We start from the raw sequence: 24422 nt of genomic DNA on the forward strand, positions 1-24422 counted from the left end.
CCATTGGTTCTAAGGTCCCTTCTGGCTCTCAAGTCAGCAGTTCTACTTAGTGGGATTTTCCTGCTAGTACACTCACACCCATATGTCTACTAAGAGATGTCTTTAAAGATATCACTGCTGCAGCAAGACCAGAAGTCAGAATTTCCCCGTCACTAAATCAGTAGGGAGCTGGTTAAATAATTTATGATGTATCCATACATGTGTTACAAAGCTTAAATGAATTAATACATGTAAATTAATGTACATAAAATGCACAGAATAGTGCCTGGCCTATAAATAAGCACTATGTAAGATAACTGTGGTCATTAATGCAATTCATAAAACCATTTGAAAGACTGGGATCTATATATACTGTTGAAATGATCCACATGATACATTAGGTGGGAAAAAAAAGTATAGAGCAGTACATGGAGTACACCTGCGTCTCCATGTGTGCACACTTCTGTGCATGCATGTGTGTGTGTGCGTGCATGTGCGGGCAGCCACCCATATGTGCGTGAAAACACAGAAGCCAGTTACCAGTGGTGAGTGTTGCAGAGGGCAGCTGCGGGACTGAGGTCTCAACATTTCAAAGCAGCTTACTTTCTGGGAGTTTCTAGGTGTAATGTGCATATTATGATCACTAACTGACCTGTTCTCTGCCTTCATTTTCCTCAGTGGGGCACCCAGGTGGGTGACGAGATTGTTCAAGGTCTCTATAAGTGTTTATCAGAATTCTTCCTGGTACATCACTTTTTAATGTTCTCATCAGTTTCTGACTATTTCTAATCTTTTCTTTAGTCAGTGTGATAAAGGAAATTATGTAAAAGCGGTTTATCATAAATGAATAAAGAATTCTCAGACCTCTGTAAGAACTACAGTTTTGCTAATGTTTTCTTTAGTCTCTCTACTGCTTTTGACACCATTGATCATGACCTGGTGTGAGGTTGGTAAGATCTGTGGCAGGAGAGGAAGTGGCTGCTTTGCCGAGGCTCTTGTTTCTCTAAGAACATACCTGGGATTTCCCATTCTAAAATTCTCTCCTAAGGAAACCATCAGATGCTAAATATTTTTGTTTAAGAATGTTTGTCAAAACCATATTTGTACTACTACAGAATTAAGAAATAAGCTATATGTTCAACAGTAGAAGAGTCTTTGCATAAATTTTGGCAAAGCCATAGGCAACAGTATTATAAAATATTTAATATTCTGGGGAAATAGTCACAATATGATGAGTGGAAATGCGGGGTACTAGTATGCTGCTAGTAGGAGGGTAAGTGCACAACCACTTGGGAGAGCAGTTTGATGGTATTTAGAAAGTCTACAATGCTGTACCCTGCGGCTTGGTTTTCCCTTCCTGGGGGTATTCTGCAGATAAACCCAGTGTTTGCTGGAGAAAACCTGTGTAAGAATGTGTAGAGTAACAATGTATTGACAACAAGTTGGAGACCACTAAATGCCCACCAACAGGAGAGTGGATAAATGCACTGTGGTTTCTACTGCTCAGTACATAGATTACACTCCAAAGCTCTGCTGCATGAGGCAGAGGTACCTGCTTCAACCTGGATGAACCATAAAAACAAATATTGAACAGAAAGCAAGTTGCAAAGGATTTTCACAACATATAGAGTATGATGCCATATACAAGGTACATAGAGTGTATATCTCTGTGGTTTAAAGACCCAAAAATACTCTTCAAAAATGTCAGTGCCATGAAAGACCAAGAAAGGCAGGGAAGCCTTCCAGCTGAAGGAGACTAGAGAGGTGACAGCTAATGCAGATGATGTGCTGGGTTGGGTAGTGGACTGAGGGAAGAAAGACTGGACATCTTAGGGCAGTTGATGGAATGAGTGTAGAGACTATGGGTTAGATAACAGTATTCTGTAATATTCAGTTGCGTGGGCTGGGACCTGCACTCTGCTCAGTAAGAGGCTGTCCCCATTTCAGGAAATAGGGACGGCCTGCAACTTACCCCAAAATAGTTCAGGAAAAGTTGTGTGAATGTGTATGTAATGGAAAGAACATGAATAATAAAGGGGCAAAATGGAGAAACAAGTGATGAATCTGAGTAAAAACTGGGCATTCTTTGTATTATTCTTTCAACTTTTTCGTAAGTTTGAAATTATATCAAAATTTTAGTTACCAACAAGCCTAAGAAGATACTATGTATTGTTTATGGACATATGAAATACATATAGCACCATGTGGAAATGATGTGAGGGCCAGCTATAGCAGAAATGTGTTATTTTATTCTAAGGTTACAAAGGTCCTGAAACTGTTAAGATTTGTTCATGTTGGGTTATGAGTTCATGGGTGATCATTGTAGTATTATTATACTTTGTATGTGTTGGAAGTATTTCATAAAAATAAATTTTAAATGCAAATTTTTAAGTTATGGATATATAATTAAGTTTTAGTACATCTAAATGGTGAGTATTTTGAAGGCTTTAAATTTTCTTTTCAAAGAAAAAATGCTCGTAATGTTAAATGAACAAAGTGCAAAATTGTAGAAATAATAGGGTCTGAAATTTTAAATATATTTTGCATGCATGTGCATGCAAAGAAAATTGTCTGGAAAGGAAAACGTCAAAATATTTACACTGTAGCTGGTGGAATTATAGATAACATTTTTATAGTGTCTATCTTCCAAATTCTTCGTGTTGAATGTGTATGAATTTTATCTGAATAGGAAAACACAAAATAATTTTTTAAAAAATACCTAAATAGCCATTTAGGGGCCTACTCAGAGTAGGCTGCAGCCAAGTGACACCGCGCCCCCCACTCCCGCAGATGGCCCCCAGCCCCACCCTGCCTGCTGTTAGCCACACCCTCAGCTGTGCCCACGCCCTTGGCTCCGTCCTCAGCCCCGCCCCAGCCCAGCAGCCCCTGTGCCCCCCTGGCCAGACTGGTATCCCTTGCAGATCGGCTTCACTACAGACCCACGCATGGCGCGCTCCTCACCCTACCCCACCGATGTGGCCCGAGTCGTGAATGCCCCTATTTTCCATGTGAATTCGGATGACCCAGAGGCCGTCATGTACGTGTGCAAGGTGGCAGCCGAGTGGAGGAGCACCTTCCACAAGGACGTGGTGGTGGACCTGGTGAGTGACCTCGCCCGTGTCCTGGAGAAGAGGGCTCAGGGCTCCTTGGTGCAGGCTCACCACACTGCCCCTCCCAAGGGCTCCCGAGCCTCCAGCCTGGGTGAGCCATGCTAGGAAAGAAGGTCTTTTGGGGTCCTGTCCCAGGATAGTCCCAGGTCACTGTGGTTTTATCTCATGTGACAGTCAAAGCAACTCTAGTGTGTGAAAGAGAGATAGATAGGACTCTTAATTCTAGTTGAGGTAAACTGAGGCATCACATAGGAGAGAAGGGGCAAGTCCTCCTGGGTCCCAAGCCCCGGCCGACATGGTCTCTGATGCTGGCATCTCCCGGCCACACCCAGGTGTGTTACCGGCGCAATGGCCACAATGAGATGGACGAGCCCATGTTCACGCAGCCACTCATGTACAAGCAGATCCGCAAGCAGAAGCCTGTGCTGCAGAAGTACGCAGAGCTGCTGGTATCACAGGGCGTGGTCAACCAGCCCGAGTACGAGGTGAGTCCCCCGGCTCTGATCTTGGCAGGCCTTTCCAGAGCTGGGGAGGGACTGAGAAGGCTGACTGCAGAGCCATTTCTTGCTTTTGGAGAGTTATTAGAATCTGAATGAGAACATGCGAAATATTACAACTACAGCATTTCAGTGCATAAGTTCTTGGAGGGTCCGGGCCACTGAGGGGTTCTGTGAAGGAAGTGGGACCTGAGAGCACTTTGGCATGAGACAGTGGCCACCCCGCAGGCCTTCTCCACTGACAGAGTCCAGCCTACGGGCTGAGAGACAGATGAAGTATCCAGCTCGGTAAAGACCTGGTGTGATCTGCTTGGTGACAAGCGGGAAGGCCCGTGCAGGGTGCTCAGGATTGGACAAGGGGAAGAAGGGCTGCTTACCAGCATGCCGAGTCGGAAGTCTGGGAGTGGGGGCAATGCTGAGATCAGAGCAAGCGTGGAGGTGATGCTTTGGGGTTCAGTCGTCCTGGGGCTGTGCCAGGAGCCCTGAGAACTGGACCAGTTCATAAGAAGAATATGGGGGAGGCAGCCAGCAAATGTGAAGAAGAAACTCCTGGGAATGAAAACAGTGAAGTGTTGTAGGCTTATCACAAAGCTCAGAGAAGAAGCTGGAGGAGGAGAAGGCCTGGAGGCTAGCGGAGTCTGAGGTGCTCCGGGCAGTGCAGATGCACTCGGGAAGTGTGGGCATGCAGCTGGCTGTGGGGCCAGGGTGCCCTGTGCAGAGCACCCCTGAGCTGCGCTATGCCCACCCTGCAGGAGGAGATCTCCAAGTATGACAGGATCTGTGAGGAGGCCTTTGCCAGATCCAAGGATGAGAAGATCTTGCACATCAAGCACTGGCTGGACTCCCCCTGGCCTGGTGAGTGAGGGACGTCACCGATGAATCCTTGTGGCCCCACGACACCCCTGTATGCTGTGGAATCAGCCCCCAACTACAGGTCTCACAGGGAACATGGTCCACGCCACATTGAGTCTCGCTGGCCTCTCCACAGTGTTTCGTGTGGCCACCGTTCGGTTCCTGGAAAAGTGGTGACCATGCGTCAGCTTATCCCTCCTCTCCTAGGTTTCTTCACCCTGGATGGGCAGCCCAGGAGCATGTCCTGCCCCTCCACGGGCCTGACGGAGGATGTTCTGACGCACATTGGGAACGTGGCCAGCTCTGTGCCCGTGGAGAACTTCACCATTCATGGAGGTAACGAGGCCACACTGAGTTCTGACGACTTCTCTCCCACCACGTATGTGGGCCCCACCTGCCTTGTTCAAGGCCAAGTGGTTGTGTGAGGGAAGCCCTCTCCCACCTCACCCGTGGTCTGCACCCGGCTGCCTTACCCACTCACCCAGAAGCTGGGCCTGAAGAAGGCTCTCTTCTTGTCACAAGAGGGCATGCAGGGCAACAGGTGAGCACCCCATCTCTGCAGGGCTGAGCCGGATCTTAAAAACCCGCGGGGAGCTGGTGAAGAACAGGACCGTGGACTGGGCTCTGGCAGAATACATGGCCTTCGGCTCCCTCCTGAAGGAGGGCATCCATATCCGGCTGAGCGGCCAGGATGTGGAGCGGGGCACTTTCAGGTGATGCTCTCAGTGTTCTTCTGGGCCCTTCAAAGTGAGGCGACTCGAGGGAGGGCTCTGAGGTTTCTCTTCCAGCAGAGTCACTGCAGGAACCAGTTGTTAGGTCCCAGCCTCAGGCCCGATCACCCTGTCCCTGCTCTGATTTGGACGCTTCCGTTAAGAACTGGGCTTTGCGGCCACCCGTGTGGGGTCTGCTTGTTGGGCTCCTGCCTACTCACCTGTGCTGTTCTGCCTCAGCCATCGCCACCACGTGCTCCACGACCAGAACGTGGACAAGAGAACCTGCATCCCCATGAACCACCTCTGGCCCAACCAGGCCCCCTACACCGTGTGCAACAGCTCGCTGTCTGAGTATGGGGTTCTGGGTGAGCGCCCACCACCTGCCTGCCCGCCTGCCCATCAGCAAGGCCCTCCCCCCTCCCTGCCACCCCTTCTCCCCCACCACCCTCTTCCCCAGCTCCCCTTCCCTGCTGCCTCCTCACCCCTCCCACCCCTCCCCCCATGCCCTCCCCACTCCTTACCTCCTTTCTCAAAGCCCCTTCCCTGCCTACCAGCCGACACCTGGTGGTGGTTTTCTCCCTCCATCCTGCTCTGTAGGCTTTGAGCTGGGTTTTGCCATGGCCAGTCCTAACGCCCTGGTGCTCTGGGAGGCTCAGTTTGGTGACTTCCACAACACAGCCCAGTGCATCATCGACCAGTTCATCTGCCCAGGACAAGCCAAGTGGGTGCGGCAGAACGGCATTGTCCTGCTGCTGCCCCACGGCATGGAGGGCATGGTGAGCCCCCGCCCACCTTCCCCACCAGGCCTAGGACATGGGAAGGGCCTGGCCAGGACCCTGACCCCAGAGATGGGTACAGTGTAGGCTCTGCTGGTAGCCACCCACCCTTGGAAGGCAGGAGGTCTTGTTCCATCTTTAATGAGAAGAGGGTAGTGGGTGCTGGTGTGGACCACCCAGGCTCGGGCAGTCCCTGCCCGCCTCCTGCCCCTCCACCCCAGGCCCTATTGCGGGCTGTCCCACCACAGAGGCCCCCAGGTGGTAACAGTCTTAAGACTCAAGTTTGAAAACCATGAGGAGCCAGAAATGCTGGGCCCTGTCCTGACATGGAAATGCCCCCTCCACGTTTGTGGGTGAGAGGGGAAGGAATTGAACTGCCAGCATAAAAACAGATAATTTGGCGTTTTTCAGACCAGAAATGAGCAAGTTGGTTAAGGAAGAGAAGTGGTGACTGCCCCTGTCAGCATATGTGAAGCTCCTGAACTGTAACTTGTGTGTCTGATTCCAGGGCCCAGAACATTCCTCCGCCAGGCCTGAGCGGTTCCTGCAGATGTGCAATGATGACCCAGACGTCCTGCCGGTGAGTGGAGCTGCCACCCGGGCATCTACGAGCACTCTGAAGGCACCGCTGCTCTGTCCCTCTCAGGAGGCACCAGGGGAGGGTGACAGGTGGGCTTGCTGTCTCCCCAAGATGAGAGACTTCCTCAGAGCAGAGAACAGAGAGAGTGCCGCCTGCCTCTGTCGCCTCCTGCTGCTGCTGAGAGCAGAGAAACTGTGTGAAAGCTGCGACAGAAGCTTTCAGGAGTCATACTGGCTGTATTTTGATTCAGGCAAACATTTTAGAGGAAGGAACTCGGGGTGATTTTAGTGAAACTTCAAGACCTGAAAGGAAATTATTGGGAATCAGTTGCGAAGGAAAATCAGAATTGGTTTTAGGTAGAAAACCTAAATTCTATCTGAATTCTATCTAAAACCTGTGTCTGTCCCAGGCCAGGCAGTAGTTTTCAGAGAAGTGGGAGGGATTAAGTAGGACCTAGAATCCCGTTCAACGCTTGAGGCCAGCTGGATTAGCTCTTGTCAGTGTCCACTCTTATGTGCATCTCCGGGGGAGCTTGGCACCCCGAGGCTGTAGCCTGGGCGCCTGCTGAGGCCCTCTGCCCCAGTGTCTCCGGTGGCAGGCTGCTCAGCGCCACCTGGCCTCTACCCATTTCCCTCCTTGCTGCAGAACCTTGAGGAAGCCAATTTTGACATAAACCAGCTTTATGATTGCAACTGGGTCGTTGTCAACTGCTCCACCCCTGGCAACTTCTTCCACGTGCTGCGTCGCCAGATTCTCCTGCCCTTCCGGAAGCCGGTCAGTTGGGGGTGTCCCTGCTCGAAGAGGCCCGGCCTGAGGAGTGCAGGGCCCGAGCCCAGTGAGAGGGTGGACATGTGAGCGGGTGGTCATAGGTGGTGCACTTAGCTTGGAAGAGAGATGAGCCCCAGCAGGGTCCAAGGGAGTGCTGGGCCCCTAGGAAGCAGGCTCCTCTGCGAGGTGTTGAAGGGTGAGTGGGAGTGTGTGTAAAGGGTCCAGGGGTGGAACGCCTCCCTGCTGCAGGTCAAGGTGCAGGGCTGGGGCTCAGCAGCAGCCTGCAGGCCCACGGGATGGGACAGCCCTGGCCACGAGCAGAAACACCAAGGAGAGGCTCTGGGCTCTTTCCCAGGTGCAGGGCAGGGGGTGCCTGGGGCTCAGAGCAGGAGGGACGGGCTCAGGAGTAGTGGACACTCAGCTGAGTGGGGCCCAACCTGTCCAGGCAGAGGAGAGGTGGACAAAGGGGAACAGCATCGTCCCGTTTCCTCCTCTTTCCTTCTCTGACCTGTGGCTCCTCCTGACCGCAGAGCTGGGAGGGCAGCACCAGGTGCCCCGTCCTGAGGACAGGGCCTGGTCTCAGCCCCTTGCTGTTGACCCTCCTTCTGGAATCCTTAGAAACCTGGTCCATCATGAGCCTATGGTTCTGTGTTTCAGTTAATCATCTTCACCCCCAAATCCCTGCTGCGGCACCCCGAGGCCAGAACCAGCTTCGACGAGATGCTTCCAGGTGTGTGTGAGGAAAACAGGCATTTCAGAGGATTTTGGCTGCTGCTCTGTGGGGTTTGGGGGCTTATACTTGTGAGTCTCACTGTGGCCCTTGCCACGTTTTTGGTCATTTGGTGAAGACCACCAAACACGGCAGCCTGGAAGTCGGAGCTTGCGTGCAAGTTGGTCAAGGACAGGTCTCACATCCTGTCCGGGTCTGCAGCTTTCACGTGGATGCCCAGGACTACTTTAGAGGCGATGAAATGAGAGTGAGCTTGGAGTGCACCCTGCTGCCTGGGGACTGTGCTGGGAGGCTGATGGCAACTCACTGCTAGGGACAGAGGAAAGGCACCAGGTGGTGGGGGCTGCCGAGTAGCGTGACAGCTCACTGTTGTGAGGTGAGGCCCACTGAGTGGAGATTTCCACTTAGAATAGATAGACCACATTTTTTTTATCCGTTCATCCTCGTGGACATTTGGGCATTAATCTATCCGTGGACATTTGGGTTGCTTCCACATTTTAGTTGTTGTGGATAATGCTGCTATGAACATGGGTGTACACATCTCTCTTTGAGATCCTGCTTTCAGTTCTTTTGCATATATACCAAGAAGCAGAATCACTCAGTCATATAGTAATTCTGTGTTTAAATGTTTGAGAAACCACCAGACTGTTTTCTGCAACAGCTGCACCATTTTACATTCCCATCAACAGTGCAGAAGGGCTCCAGTTTCTTCGCATCCTCACCAACACTTGTTTTGTTTTGTTTATAGTAGCCACCTCCTGGCTAATGAGTGTGAGGTGGTATCCCTTTGGGGTTTGATCTGCATTTCCCAAATGATTAGTGATGTTGAGCTTTTCACGTGCTTATTGTCCATTGGTGTATATCTTCTTTGGAGAAATGTCTATTCAAGTCCTTTGCCCATTTTTGAATCGGGTTGTTTGTTTTGTACTTGAGGTTTAAGAGTTCTTTCTGTGTGCTGGATAATAATCCTGTATCAGATAAATGACTTGCAACTATTTTCTCACATTTTGTGGCTTGTCCTTTGATGCACAAATGTTTTTAATTTTCATGAAGTCTAATTTTTCTACTTTTTCTTTTGTCACCTCTGCCTTTGGTGTCATATCCAAGGAATCATCGCCAAATCCAATGTCATGAAGCTTTTCTCCTGTTTTCTTCTAAGAATTTTATAGTATCAGCTCTTAGGTTTAGGTCTTTGGTCCATCTAGGGTTAATTTTTGTATATCGTGTAAGAGTACAGCTTCATTTGCACATGGAGATCCAGTTTTCCCAGCACCATTTGTTGAGGAGACTGTCCTTTCCCATTGAATGGACTTGGCACCCTTGTCAAAGACCATTTCACCATATATGTGAGGGTTTATTTCTGGGCTCTCTATTCTATTCCATTGACCTATATCTCTGTCTTTATGCCGGTACCACACTGTTTGGATTACTGTAGCTTTGTGGTAAGTTTTGAAATCAGGAAATGTGAGTCCTACAGTTTTGTTCTTTTTCTAGATTGTTTTTTCTATTTGGGGTCTTTTGAGATTCCATGAATTTTATGATGGGTTTTTCTATTTCTGCAAAAAATATCATTGGGATTTTGATAGGGATTGCATTGAATCTGTATATTGCTTTGAGTGCTATTGACATCATAATATTAAGTCTTTCAATCTAGATGCCTTTCCATTTATTTATGTCTTCTTTAATTTCTTTTAACAATGTTTTGTAGTTTTCAGTATACATAAGTCTTTCACCTCCTTGGTTAAGTATATCCCTAAGTATTTTATTATTTTTGATGCTATTGTACATGGAATTGTTTTCTTAATTTCATTTTTGGATTGTTAGTGTATATAGAAATGCAACTGAGTTCTGAGTGTTGACTTTCTATCCTGTGACTTTGCTGAATTTGTTTACTAGTTCTAACAGGTTTTTTGTGCATCTTTAGGATTTTCTACATATAAGATCATATTGTCTGCAAACAAAGATAATTTTATTTCTTCCTTTCCAATTTGGATGCCCTTTATTTTTCTTGCCTAATTGCTCTGATTAGGATTTCAGTACTATGTTGAATAAAAGTGGCGAAAGTGGGCACCCTTGTCTTGTTCCTAATCTTAGAGGAAAAGCTCTCAGTCCTTCATCATTGAGTGTGATGTTCGCTGTGGGATTTTCATATCTGGCCTTTATCATGTGCAAGTAGTTACATTTTAATCCTAACATGTAGCATTTTTTTTATAATTTTATTTATTTATTTATTTATTTTCCCCCAAAGCCCCAGTAGATAGTTGTATGTCATAGTTGCACATCCTTCTAGTTGCTGTATGTGGGACGTGGCCTCAGCATGGCCGGACAAGCAGTGCGTCGGTGCGCTCCCGGGATCCAAACCCGGGCTGCCAGCAGCAGAGCACGCACACTTAACCGCTAAGCCACGGGGCCGGCCCCTAACATGTAGTATTAACATGAGCATCTTTTTGATGCTCATCTGGGATGCGGCTTCCTCAAGGTGGCTGGTTCCACTGGCACAGTCTGAGCCCTGAGCGCCTGAATATTTGCTCTGGTTGTGTAGGAAGTTTTAGTGTTTGTAAACTCATGAGGAGTCTGAGCAGAGTGGTCATGGGGTGCTTTACTAGACATAGTTGCCCTGAAGTCTGAGACAGGCTGTTCTGAAGGGTGCACCCACGGTGTCACTTAGTGTCCGAGGCTGGCCTCGCCTGCTGGTCCTGTTAATTACGATGTGCTTCTCAAAGCTCTGTCAGTCAGAATAAATTCAAGGGCATCAGAAGCTGGCGGAGGGGGAGCATCTGTGACCCTCAGAAACTGCATGTTCTGGCATTAGCCTGTGGCACAGCACTGCCCTCGCTTGTGCACTGCAGCAGTGGGAGGGCTCTGGGCGTCCTCAGCTGAGTCCTGAGAGAGCCCCAGCCATGGACATTCTCTCATAGGAACCCACTTCCAGCGAGTGATCCCAGAGGACGGCCCTGCAGCCCAGAACCCAGAAGACGTCAAGCGACTTCTCCTCTGTACTGGCAAGGTGTACTATGACCTCACCCGAGAGCGCAAAGCGCGAAGCATGGTGGAGCAGGTGGCCATCACGAGGATTGAGCAGGTGAGATGCTACAGCCGGTGCTGGTGTCCCTCCTTGGGGTGTCGGGGCCCCGGAGCCTTCCCAGAGCTTCCGGGACATCCTGTATGAGTCACTGAGCTTCCTGCCTGAGACACTGTTCCCTCTGGTGCCAGCCTGGCCTGCCACTCTGACAGGAGCCCCTCGCTCTCTCCCCAGCTGTCGCCATTCCCCTTCGACCTCCTGCTGCAAGAGGTGCAGAAGTATCCCAGTGCTGAGCTGGCCTGGTGCCAGGAGGAGCACAAGAACCAGGGTTACTATGACTACGTGAAGCCCCGGCTGCGGACCACCATGAACCGCGCCAAGCCCGTGTGGTAAGGCTGTGGATGCTTAGCTAGAGACTGGGGAGAGCAATAAGGTCCAGGACCCTCGGTGGCCTTTGCTATCACCACTCACTGTCACTCCCCTCAGGTATGCTGGCCGGGACCCAGCAGCAGCTCCAGCCACCGGCAATAAGAAAACTCACCTCACGGAGCTGCAGCGCCTCCTGGACACGGCCTTCGACCTGGACGCCTTCAAGAAATTCTCGTAGATGCTGCCTGGGCCACTGCCCTCCACATCCACGACTGCCCCTCGCTTTTCAACTAAAGAATAGTGCCTCAGCGCTGCCCACACTTTTGCCCATCCACTGCACCGCACACTCCCCCCATCGCTCGCTTAGGAATTAGGCTGCCGTCCCCCTCACGTGCTTGGCTGCGCCCCAAGCCAGATGCTCCCCAGGCTCTGTGACTTCTCTCCGGCTGAGCAGGCTTCATGGAGGCAGTGGGAAGTGGGAGGAGGAGAGGGAGCCTGGGAGGGTCAGCTCTGCCTCCACCCCCAGATTCACTCCGCAGGACCGGCCTCTGTGGCTTTCCCACATGCTGGCAGTCTTTGTCACCCAGCAAAGGGGCTCCTGCACCTGGGCTAGGTGGCTTCGTCTTCCCAAACCCTTTGGAGGAGCCATTGCTGTCAGAGGCTTATAGGGTGGTCGGGGCTCTGGTGGGACCCTCATGGCAGGGTGACCTGAGGGCACTGCTGAGGGGCGGCTGGTGGGAGACGACCTGAGCCTGAGTTGGCAGAGAGAGGGCAGGTCCACTTTCTGCAGTGTCCACTTCCGCCCCTCAAGAGGGTCCCGGGCTGTGCTTGGGGGCCGAGCATGCTCCACCTGCCAGCACCTGGAGCCCACAGGGTGTGTGTGGCCAGGAAGCGCAGCTCGGGATCTGGGACCTGCTCTCTGTCGCCTCCACCTCTGCCTCCCCGCTCAGCCCACTTCTCTCTCCTGTTTCTCGTGAACACGATAGAGACTGAAGCATTCTTCTCTCTGCTGTGCCAAAGCTGATCAGAAGAGGGAGAGGGGGGGCGCCATTGAGGGGCAGCGCGAGGCCGAGGGGCCAGCTCCCCTCACCGTCACAGGGACAGATCTGATTTATTTATTTTGGTTAAAAAAAAACAACAAAAACAACTTTGCGTTGCATTTGGCTTGACCCATAAACTAAGTTATCCACGGGCTGTCTGTGTGTCATTCTTTCTGCTCCGCCTGCCCCCAGAAGAGGCTGGCCCCGGCTTCTCCCCTCTGCTTGGAAAGAGCCCCTCCCCACCACCCAGAGCACGAGCATGAGGTGGCCAAGCTTCCTTCCACCCCAGCCTCCCTGTGGTCTGTGCAGGTGCAGATTGTGTCTGGCGCACCCTGCTTTCTGAGGCTCCCCTGCTCCTGGGTCCCCCTCCCCACTCCACCTAAAAAAGTACTCCAAGCTCTGTGCTTCTGGATTGAGTCTGCTTGCCTGGTGGGTTGGCCCTAGGACGGCCTTTGTTAGTTGGGTTAGTGCCCCAAGAATCCAAGCAGCTCATTGGACCTCTGGAGGGGAGCCAGCCACACAAGCAGGGCCCTGAGGCCCAGTGTCCCCTCTGGCCTACTGGCCCACCGTCTTGAGCCCACAACACACCACCCTTGGCCTCCTGGGGGGTCAGTGGGTCCCAGCACTGAGGGAGAGCTCAGAGAGAGGCCTGGGTGTGGACGTGGGGGTACCCTCCAGCAGCAGGGCAAGGCCATGATGGTTACCCCATCCTCTAGGCCACACTCAGGTACCGTGTCCTTGGAGCCTCTTCAGAATCTCTTTATTTTATCCTGCATGCTCCCTGCAGCTTGCCTGAGGGTCTTCCAGTCCTGGTGTGACAGCAGCGTGAGTGTGGGGGTTGGGGGAACAGCTGCCACCTGTCCCAGCACTCCTGTGTGCTCCACAACCACATACCTTCCCTGCATCTGATGTGGTCAGCCAGGTGGATTAGAGCTGAAAGGCAAGAAATGAGACAGGACCCCCTTCCTTCTCTGGAGAGACTCCTGGCTGCCTACCAGATGGCTGTCCACGTCCTGCACTCTGCAGTGAGTTAGGGTTCCGCTTTCACCCCTATCCGGAGCCTTTGTAGGGTGAGATGTGAGATGGAAGCTAGGGTCTTCTTGCTGCTTCCAGTCTGGTCAGGCGACAGCATGAGTCAGAACAACGTGCTCTGGAGAGTAGGGCCAGGCGAGTCCGAGGGGCTCTGGGCACTTCTGGAGGGATACCTGAGAGAGTCGAGGGCACAGAGGAGTAGCCGCCACGGGCCCTTCTGTCGGGGTTTGGGCCACAGGGACAAGACGGGGTCTCGGAACGCTTTTCCCACTCCCACAGCTTGACGTGAGTTGACAGTCCTGCCCGCATCCAGGGAGAGCAGCCTCAGAAGGCTCTGGAAAGATGAGAGACGATCAGACCACACTAGGCCGCATGCAATACAAACAAACGCTTCTCTCTTAGCTCTGTTCTACTTCAGTGTTCAGTTGTCCTTTTCCTAAAATTGGCAAAGAGTGATTATGAGAAGGAGGAAGCTCCACAGTCTAGGAGGGCATCCTGCTTGCTTAGATGGACCTCAATGGACCAGCCCAGTGTGTGCGTTGTGCACGTGGATGAGTGCGTTTGAGTTTGAGCATGCATGTGTGTGCACGAGTGAGTGTGCCTATGAGTGTGTGAATGAGTGTATGTGTGAGTGCATCGCATGGATATGTGTGTGTGCAAGTGTGTGCCTATGAATGTGTGCGCCCAAGTGTGCACATGAGTGTGCACAAGCCTGGAACATGGCTCCCTGGGCCTTTCTGGATGTAAAACCCGTTTTGACATCTGCGCCTGCCCCCCCAAATTCGTATATTGAAGCCCTAAACCCCAATGTGACTAATTGGGGACGGCCTTTAGGAAGGTAAGGAAAGGTAAATGAGGTTGTAAGCGTGGGGCTCTGAGCTGATGGGACTGGTGTCCTTATAAGAAGAGGACGAAACACCAGTGCTTGAGTTCACTCTCTTCACTTGCACGGAGGAAAGACCACGTGAGGACACAGTGAGAAGGCAGCCATCTACAAGCTGAAGAGAGAGTCTCACCAGAGACCAAAACTGAGGGTATCTTGATCTTGAGCTTCTAGCCTCCAAAAATGTGAGAAAATAAGTTTCTGTTCTTTAAGCCATCCAGTCTGTGTACCTTGCTGTGGCAGCCCCAGCAAACCAAGAGTTGTATCAGTATTGGTTCATCAGTTGTAATAAGTGTCACACTAATGCAAGATGTTAATAATAAAGGAAACTACAGAGGAGGGGGATGCATGGGAACTCTGTACTTTCTGCTCAATTTCTCTGTAAACCTAAAACTATTCTAGAAAAAATAAAGCCTATTACTTTAAAAAATGTTTTAGCTGTTCTAGTTCCTTTGCCTTTCCATATAAATTTTAGAATAATCTTATCTATGTCTACAAAAACCCTTTCTAGGATTTGATAGAAATTGCATTAAACCTGTCTATCAGTTTGGAGAACTGACGTCATTATTATGTTGAGTCTTCCAATTCGTGAACATATATGTGTGTGTAAATATATATACATATTTGAGGGGGCCGGCCCCGTGGCTTAGCGGTTAAGTGCTCGCGCTCCGCTGCTGGCGGCCCGGGTTCGGATCCCGGGCGAGCACCGACGCACCGCTTCTCCGGCCATGCTGAGGCCGCATCCCACATACAACAACTAGAATGGATGTGCAACTACGACATACAACTATCTACTGGGGCTTTGGGGGAAAAATAAATAAGTAAATAAAAAATCTTTAAAGCTTCCTTTCTAAAAAAAAAAAAAAAAAAAATATATATATATATATATATACATATTTGAGAGAGAGGTGTTGAAGACTCCAACTGTAATTGTGGATTTATCTGTTTCTCCTTTCAGTCTTGTCAGTTTTGAAACTGATCTACAGATTCAACATAATCCCTATCAAAATCTCAGATTTTTTTGTAGAAATTGACAAGCTGATCCTAAAATTCATAAGGAAATTCAAGGGACCCAGAATATCCAAAACAATCTTGAAAAAGGAGAACAAAGTTGGAGGACTCGCATTTCCCAATTTCAAAACATACTACAAAGGTACAGTAATCAAGACAGTGTGGTACTGATGTAAGAATAGACACAGATCAATGGAATAGAACTAAGAGTCCACAAATAAACCTACACTTTATGGTCAAGTGATTTCCGACAAGGGTGTCAAAACCATTCAATGGGGAAAGGATAGTCTCCTTAACAAATGGTGCTGGGACAGCTGGATATCCATATGAAAAAGAACAAAGTTGGGCCCATAGCTTACACTGTATATACAAAAATAAACATATTGGATTAAAGACCTAAATGTAAGAGCTAAAATTATACAACTGTTAGAGTAAAACAGGTATAAAAATTTGTGGGGCCAGCCTGGTGGCGTAGCGGTTAAGTTCGCGTGCTCTGCTTCTGTGGCCCAGGGTTTGCCGGTTCCCGTCCTGGGCTCAGACCTACGCACCGCTCATCAAGCCATGATGAGGCTGCGTCCCACATAGAGCAACTGGAAGGATGTACAAGTAAGACATACAACTATCTACTGGGGCTTTGGGGAGAAACAAGGAAAAAAGGAGGACGATTGGCAACAGATGTTAGCTCAGGGACAACCTGCCTCAAAAAGTGGAGGATAAACTAACACATGGACAGAGAGAACTGTTTGGTGGTTACCAGGGGCAAGGGGGTTGGGGAGGTGGGCACAAGAGGGGAAGGGATGCATGTATACAGTGACTGACAAACAATAATGTACAACTAAAATTTCACAATGTTATAAACTATTATGACATTAATTTTAAAAAAACTTTAAAAAAAATTGTAACCCTGAATTAGGCAATAGTTTCTTATATATGACACCAAAAGCATATGTAACAAATCGAAATATAGATAAATTAGACTTCATAAACATTTAAAACTTTTTGAGTCAAAAGACACCACCAAAACAGTGAAAAGACAACCCACAGAATGAGAGAAAATATTTCCAAATCATATATCTGATAGGGGACTTGTGTCTAGAATATATAAAGAATTCCTACAACTCAATAATAAAAAGGCAACCCAATTATAATATACAAATGACTAATAGGCACATGAAAAGATGCTCAACATCATTAGTCATCAGGGAAATGCAACTCAAAACCACAATGAGATACCATTTCACATTCACTAGCATGACTATAATAAAAAAGACACAGGATGTGGAAAAAATTGAAACCCTGTGCACAGTTGGTAGAAATGTAAAATAGTGCAGCTGCTGTGGAAAACAGTCTGGCAGTTCCTCAAATGTTAAACATAGAATTATCATATGACCCAGCAATTCCACATTTAGGTACATACCCAGAGAAATTAGAACGTAATGTCCACACAGAAATTCATTCATGAACATTCATAGCAGCATTATTCATAATAGCCAAAAGGTGGAAACAACCCAAAGTGTCCATCAGCTGATGAATGGATAAACAGAATGAGGTCCATCCACATAATGGAATATTATTCAGTCGTTAAAAAAGGAATGAAGCACTGACACATGCTACAACATGGATGAACCTTGAAAACATAAAGTGAAGGCAGCTAGATACAAAAAAACACATATTGTATGATTTCATATATATGAAATATCCAGAATAGGCAAATCCACAGGGACAGAAAAGTAGATTATTATTGGTTGCCAGGGGCTGGGGAAGGGAATGGGTAGTGATTGCTAATGGGTATGGTATTTGTCTTGTGGGTGATAAAAATGTTCTCAAATTGATTGTGGTGATGGTTGCATAACTCTGAATAAACGTTACACCATTGAATTTTACACTTTATATGGGTGAACTGTAAGGAAACTGAATTGATCTCAAGATGTTTTTAAGAACAAAAAGAGAGCTGGCAGGGCTGGGGCCAGCGTAGCAGCAGTCAAATGGTGAGAAGAGTTTGGATTTGGATTGTGGCGGATGCAACGTGGAGAGTGGCATTCCAGAGCTGCCAGGACAGAGGTGCTGATCGCTGCAGAGGAGGACCACAGGAGGAACAGGTTCAGGGTGGAGAATACAGAGTTCCATTGTGGACATGTTGAGATTGGTATCAGAAAGAGAAGTGGACATGTCAGGTAAGCCCGGGGTTCAGGGAGGTGAGGATGGCTGGCAACATGCATGAGAGAGTCCTTTTCACATAGACAAAGCTACAGGGCCACATGAGCCACTGTGGAGTGCGTGTGGGGAAGAGGATGGCTCTGAGGACTGAGCCTGGGGCTGGCCACCATCTCCACTCAGAGAAAGCACCACTGAGATGATGGTCACTCACGGCTGCCCTGGGCAAGCGCAGGCTGAGTGGAGGTGTCCAGTGAGGAGGGGGGAGGGGCGGTGAGTCCAGAGAAAGGGGAGGTGGCTTCAGGGAGACAGGCTGTCCTGGAAGGGTGGTCTAGTCACCAGTTTTACATGGGAGGCGCTAATGGACCTGATGCAGGAGAGGAGATATTTAAGGCCCTGAGAACCACAGGGAGCACGTGTAGGAGTGTGTCAGTTTCCTGCAGCTGCTGAAACAAATGACCACAACCTGGGCTGCTTAAAACCACAGAAATTCATTCTCTCACAGTCTGCAGGCCAAAGTCCAAAACCAAGGTGTCTGCAGGACCATGCTGCCTCTGGAGGCTCTACGGCAGGATCTTTCCTTGCACTTCCAGCTTCCTGGGCTGGTGGCAGCATCACTCCAGTCTCTGCTCCACATGGCTGTCTATGTGTCTGTCTCTAAACTCCCCCTGCCTCTCTCTGATGCTTTCAGGGTCCACCCAGATAACCTAGGATAAACTCCTCCTCTCACAGTCCTTAACTTAGTCACACATTTTGCCATATGAGGTGATATTCACAGGCTCTGGAGATTAGGACGAGAACATGCCTTTGGGGACCACCATTCAGTCCGCTGCATGGAGCAATGTCTGGAGGCAGGAAGGGGATATCAGGCCCCAGACAAGAGCAGGGCAGTCTGAGTGCCTGGGTGCAGGTGCAGCTTGGCAGGGGATGTGGGTTGTGGGCACGTGTGGAAGTTTCTCTCCTGTTACCTCCAAAACAAGAGCAAGATCACTGTAGAGAGTTAGGAAGAGGTGGGGACAGTGGTCAACGTCTAGAAGAGCAAGGTGAGTTGCCCAAGATGGTGGCACTGTGGACAGTGCCCAGGGCCACCTGAGGCAAGTGGTTAGAAAGGTAAACTGAGACCAGGCAGCAAGTGTCTGCATATGGAGGGGGTTTAGAGGGCCTGGGAGCAGATACTTAGGAATGATGCAAACGTCACATGGAAACAGGCAACAGGTTTCTACTGGTGGCCCTACCTTGGTGGGAGTGTGTCATGTGTTACAGGCATTTTGGGGACTGAGCAAGTGTGGACACTGCCCCTTCTCTCTCCCACAGCCCACCCGCACCTGCTGAGCTAGTAGTGCTCAGGGAGGACCCGGCTGAAGAGTGCCACCCTGTGGCGTGGAAGCCCAGGGGCCAGCAGAGGATGGTCCTTCCGTGACCACCAGCAGGGGTCTGGGATGCAGCTGACTTTCGTCCTCTCCTTCCAGATGTCAGCTCCTTGCCTGACCCCAGGGGCTGGGGGCTTTGGAAGCATCTGGAGATCTGGGCAATATGAGAGTCCTGCTGGTCATGGGCCAGTGGGTGAAGAGGTGGAGGGTCCTCCAGGAGACTGCACCTCTCAGGCAGAAGGAGCAGCCTTGTGGAGCCTCTGAGAAAGCTGGGGGGTTGGTGGAGGTGGGGGTAAGTGACCCTGGGAGACCCTAAGTGACCCCAGGTGGAGGTGGGAGCTGGTGACCCTGGATGACCCTGAGTGGAGGGGAGGTGGGTGACTCTGGGTGGCCCCAGATGACCCCAGGTGGAGGTGGGAGTCAATGACCCTTGGTGGAGGAGGAGGCAAGTGACCCCGGGTGGTGGCAGGCGTCTGGATGGTGTTGACCCAGCTCCATTTATTTATTTTTTTTTATTTTTATAATTTTTATTTTTTTATTTTTTCCCCCAAAGCCCCAGCACACAGTTGTATGTCATATTCGCACATTCTTCTAGTTGCTGCATGTGGGACGTGGCCCCAGCATGGCCGGAGAAGCGGTGCGTCAGTGCGCCCCCGGGATCCGAACCCAGGCCGCCAGCAGTGGCGCACGAGCACTTAACCGCTAAGCCACAGGGCCGGCCCCCCAGCCCCATTTACATAAACACATGTGGTGAGGTCTGTTGCTGTTGGAGGGAGAATTACACACGTAATACGGAAAGGACATACATCAAAAACAGTTTTTTCTAGTCGGGGAGATCGCAGCAAATTTTATTTTATTCTACTTGCCTATTTTTACTTTTTACAATGAATATATATTACTTTTGTGACAAAGAAAAAACAATGTTATTTTTAAACTAATACAATTTGCTAAGCCTGAGGTGGGGGCCTGGAATGGGGCCTGGGGGGTAGAGCCTGAGATGAGACTTAGGGGTGGGGCCTGGGGTGGGGCCTGAGATGAGACTTAGGGGTGGGGCCTGGGGTGGGGCCTGGGGGTGGGACTTATGGGTGGGGCCTGGGGGTGATGCCGGGGTGGGGCCTGGAGTGGGGCCTGGGGTGGGACTTAGGGGTGGGGCCTGGGGGTGGCCTAGAGTGGGGCCTGGGGTGGGGCCTGGGGGTGGGGCCTGGGGTGGGACTTAGGGGTGGGTCTTAGGGTGGGGCCTGGGTGGGGCCTGGGGGTGGGTCTTAGGGGTGGGGCCTGGGGTGGGGCTTGGGGGCAGGGCCTGAAGTTGGGGTCTGGGGGTGATGCCTGAGGTGGATCTTAGGGGTGGGGCCTGGGGTGGAGACTGGGGGTGGGGCCTGGCGTGCAGCTGCGGGTGGTGCTTGATGGTGGGGCCTGTGGTAGGGGTGGAGCTCTTTCATAAACAACTTGGAGAACATCTCCGGGATCCTTGCAACAAAGAAAACAAAACTATGTCCAGGAGACCCAATCCCATCCTCCCAACCTGCCCCATCACAATGACCCTGCTGCGAAGGTGCCAGGACCGGCCAGCCCAGCCCCTGCCCGCCCCCACCTCCCTGATGGCCAAGTAGACGCTGGTGAAAACGTAGCCCCTGGGGACCAGGCCAGCTCTATCCTCTGTCCGCCACCAGCCTGCCAGTCGCCATGTCTCAGTGTTCCTGGGAGACATATGCATCCTCCTACAGCCTACCTAGGCAGCGTCATGTCACCCTGCGCGTCTGACAGCGGCTCCGGGCTGCGGTCCCCTCACTCCGGTGGGTCAGTACTCCCGAAAGCCGAGGTGAACCTTCCTACCGCCTACAGCTGTAATCATGTTACAGTGGAAGATAAAGTAGGCTGTCATCAGAGTATTTTAAAGAACTTTAAATCGGTTTTACCAAATCTAAAAATAATGCACCCTATTCATGTTTTGGTGCATTTCCTTCCTGTCATTTCTTAGATTCCCCTACTACTGCTTTGCCACATTTCTTTCTCTCTACACACACTCTGTTGTTTTGGTTTACTGTGGGGCCTTAGTTGCTGATCTCGTGACCTTTCACCCTTGAATACGTCTCCTTGACAGTCTCCTAAGACAAGGGCATTCTCCCAAGCCCACAATGCGGCCACTACACGAGGGAAGGTCACAGCCATCCACTGCTATTATCTCATCTCTAGGCCATATCCAGATTTCCACCAGTGTCCCAACAATGTGTCTTCCCCCATCCAGAGCCCAATAGAGGATCCTGGCATTGGCTCTGCTTCTCCGTCATTCTGCTCTCCCCTGGTCTAGACCATCTCCGCAGGCCTGACATTCTCTAAGCGTCTAGGCCAGTTCCAGAGGCCGACTCCCGTGTTGATTTGTCTGGCGGTTTTCTTATGGTTAGATTCGGGCTGCACATTTCAGGCTGGAACTTCCACCTGGGGGTTTCTGTGTCCTTTCTCTCAGCATCTGACGGAAGGCACAGAGTGTTGGCTGGTCCCACACTTGGTGCTGCTGACTTGGTTATTTGGTTAAGCTGGTGTCTGACCGATGTGTTTACTGTAAAAGTACCTTTGTCCACTCGTAATGAATTAGTGGCCTGTGGGAAGACCACCTGCTCCATAAGTGTTTTTTTAGAAACTATGTTGGCATCATACAACTTTGTATCCTGTTTTTCACTTAGCAAATTGTGAATATCTTATCACACAATAAAACATTCTTCAAAAATGTGATTTGAGGTGCTGCATAAATTCCAACCTATGGGTGTGTTCTACTTAACTATTACCTACAAGAATTGAACTTACCAATGGAAGCTTCACAACGGGGATTCGTGTCTGTTTTGCTCACTGCCGTATTTCCAGTACTGAGAACAGTGTCTGGCAAATAATAGAAGCTCAACAACAACGTGTGAGTGAATGATGCAACTGGTGTCTCGTTTTTCAATATCATAGATGATGCCACAGCAAACGTCCTTGTATATAAATCTTCACAGCGTTTATTTTATGAGCATCACAGATAATGTTTATAAGAAGGGAAATATTTGTTAGTAGAGTGAAAAAATAAGGATACAAAATCACATATATGCCATAATCTCCAAACCATAAAGATATGCAAAGAGAACCATCTGGGAGAAAATAGGCCAAAAAATTAACAGGTATTATCTCTGAACATTTGGATGGTGGAAGGTTTCGATTTATTATGAAAATTTCTCTGTGTTTTCTGCAATTAGAATATATTACTTGTATGCAAAGAAGAGGCAGTTTTTTTCTATTTAAAGTTAGTTTTTTAAGTTGACAATAGGTAAAACTTGCATGCTTAGCAGCCGTTCATAATAACTGAGGGTCCTGGGTAAAAATCAAATTCAGGTTTATGCCAAGTTAACTGCAGGAGAGAGTAGACTCAGAGAAGCCCCATAATGCTGTGCTAGGCAGGCCTCCTTTGGAATATTGTGTTCCCTTCTTTGTGTCACTTTTTTGTGTGTGTGTGTGTGTGAGGAAGATCAGCCCTGAGCTAACATCCATGCTAATCCTCCTCTTTTTGCTGAGGAAGACCGGCTCTGAGCTAACATCTATTGCCAATCCTCCTCCTTTTTTTTCCCCCAAAGCCTCAATAGATAGTTGTATGTCATAGTTGCACATCCTTCTAGTTGCTGTATGTGGCACGCGGGCTCAGCATGGCCGGAGAAGCCGTGCATCAGTGCTCGCCCGGGATCCGAACCTGGGCCGCCAGTAGCGGAGCGCGCGCACTTAACCGCTAAGCCACAGGGCCGGCCCTGTGTCAGATTTTAAAAAGGATATTGTCTAACTGTCATGCATCTGAAGGAGGGTGGCCAGTCAGTATGGGGTCTGGAAATCATGTGGCCATTAACACTTAAGGAATTGGACGCATTTGTCCTCTACCAGAAGATTACAGAGGAATGAGAAGTTTCTTCTAATACTTGAAGAGCTGTCAAATACGCAAGTGAGGCTTCTCATTTTATGCAATTATAGAAGGAAGGTTTTAGGGAGGCAGATTTTCTCCAGTAAATAAGGAAGACCTTTCTAACAATCCATATAGTCAAAGATGAAAACACTATCTAGAAGGGATGGAAAGGATGCACCAAACGGCATCTCCCAGGGGCACTGGGGCAGGCGTTGGACTGGGGAGGTGACAGAGCTGCCTGCAAGGCTCAGACTCAGACCCTGGTGCAGCAACTTCTGGCCTCCTCCAGGAACATGCCTGCAACTCCCCCACACTCAGAGCCTCCTGGAGGCAGAAGAGGGTCAGGGTCCCATGGTCCCCACCTCCCCCTTCATGTGAGTCTCTTCTCGGGCTGGCTCTCCAGAGAATCCTCCCCCATTCCCCATCAATCCCCATCCTCTGGTCTTGCTTTATTTTTCTTCCTAACCTTCCTCCTGATGGACACATTGTTACCTGGTGAGTCACTTCCTTCCCTCTGTCCTTCTGCTGGGGGTGGAGAGGCATTACTGTCATGGTCACTAGAGACAGACCAGTGTTCAGAGCCCAGACCACTGCCTGGCTGGCAGCAGGTCCACTGTATTTGTTCAATGAACTAATGGTTCTCAAAAGAAGCAGAGCACAGGATTCAGACAGTCTTGAGGGAAGAAATTTCAACAATATTAAAAATTAATTGTGGTGTGTCCATCAATGGAGGAATGGATAAACAAATGTGGTCTACACATAAAATGGAATATTATTCAGCCCTAAAAAGGAAGAAATTCTGACATACGCTGCAATGTGGATGAACCTTGAGGACATGATGCTCAGTGTAACAAGCTCATCACAAAAGGACAAATACTGCATGATTCCACTTATGTGAGGTCCCTGGAGTAGTCAGATTCATAGAGACAGAAAGTAGAACGGTGGGTGCCAGGGGCTGGGGGAGGGGCTGGGAGTTAGTGTGTAATGGAGACAGAGTTTCAATTTGGGATGATGAAGAGTTTTGGGAATGGATGGTGGTGATGTTCGCACAACAATGTGAATGTGCTTAATTCCACTGAACTGGACATTTAATAATGGTTAATATGGTAAATTTTATGTGTATTTTAGGACACACACACACACACACACACACAAATTAATTGTGGGTAATCGGGAGAATGTGGTCTTCCAAAAGGGAGGGTAGGAAAAAGTCGAGAATAACTTAAACGGTGATAATAACATTGAAAGGTACCAGTGATCAAAAAGAGGCTGCTTCATCTGGCTAGAACTCAAGAGCGACTTGAAGGACGTTTCCACGGGGCGGGTGTGGAAAGAAGGAACAGCAGCCAGGGAAGTGACTTGTTTGGTTCAGCGAAGTTTTCCTTACAAGACCCCTCGCAAAAGCAATCCGCTGACAGCTGATCACCTCCGCCTACCCCGCCCGCCCCGCCCAGCTCCGAGGCCCCGCCCCTCCGCCCCGGCCCCTCCTCCTATGCTCTGGCCCCGCCTCCTTAGCCCTGGCCTCACCCTCTCCCCGGCTCCGCCTCCTCCGCCCCGACAGGCCCCGCCCTCCCGCCGTGGCCACGCCCCAGTCGTGGCCCCGCCCCATACGCCCCG

The 24422-nt window shown here is 49.8% G+C and overlaps 1 protein-coding gene across 6 annotated transcripts in view; it reads left to right on the forward strand.

Moving 5' to 3' along the window:
* OGDH (oxoglutarate dehydrogenase) overlaps positions 1-12590 on the forward strand; it is a 394430-nt gene extending 381840 nt beyond the window's left edge. For all 6 annotated transcript variants that reach the window (XM_087427987.1, XM_014793632.2, XM_087428462.1 and 3 more), the window contains 13 exons: positions 2901-3080; positions 3422-3574; positions 4339-4441; positions 4646-4774; positions 5001-5151; positions 5389-5516; positions 5749-5927; positions 6436-6507; positions 7153-7281; positions 7933-8005; positions 10924-11087; positions 11262-11416; positions 11514-12590. In XM_087427987.1, coding sequence (XP_087284113.1) covers positions 2901-3080; positions 3422-3574; positions 4339-4441; positions 4646-4774; positions 5001-5151; positions 5389-5516; positions 5749-5927; positions 6436-6507; positions 7153-7281; positions 7933-8005; positions 10924-11087; positions 11262-11416; positions 11514-11634 — 1737 coding nt within the window. In that variant the 3' untranslated portion in view covers positions 11635-12590. The remainder of the gene's footprint in view (positions 1-2900; positions 3081-3421; positions 3575-4338; positions 4442-4645; positions 4775-5000; positions 5152-5388; positions 5517-5748; positions 5928-6435; positions 6508-7152; positions 7282-7932; positions 8006-10923; positions 11088-11261; positions 11417-11513) is intronic.
* The last annotated feature ends 11832 nt before the right edge of the window (positions 12591-24422 follow it).

This window comes from Ceratotherium simum, chromosome 1 (genome assembly GCF_057802395.1).
Source record: "Ceratotherium simum simum isolate JZ-2026a chromosome 1, ASM5780239v1, whole genome shotgun sequence".
Taxonomy (NCBI): Eukaryota; Metazoa; Chordata; class Mammalia; order Perissodactyla; family Rhinocerotidae; genus Ceratotherium; species Ceratotherium simum.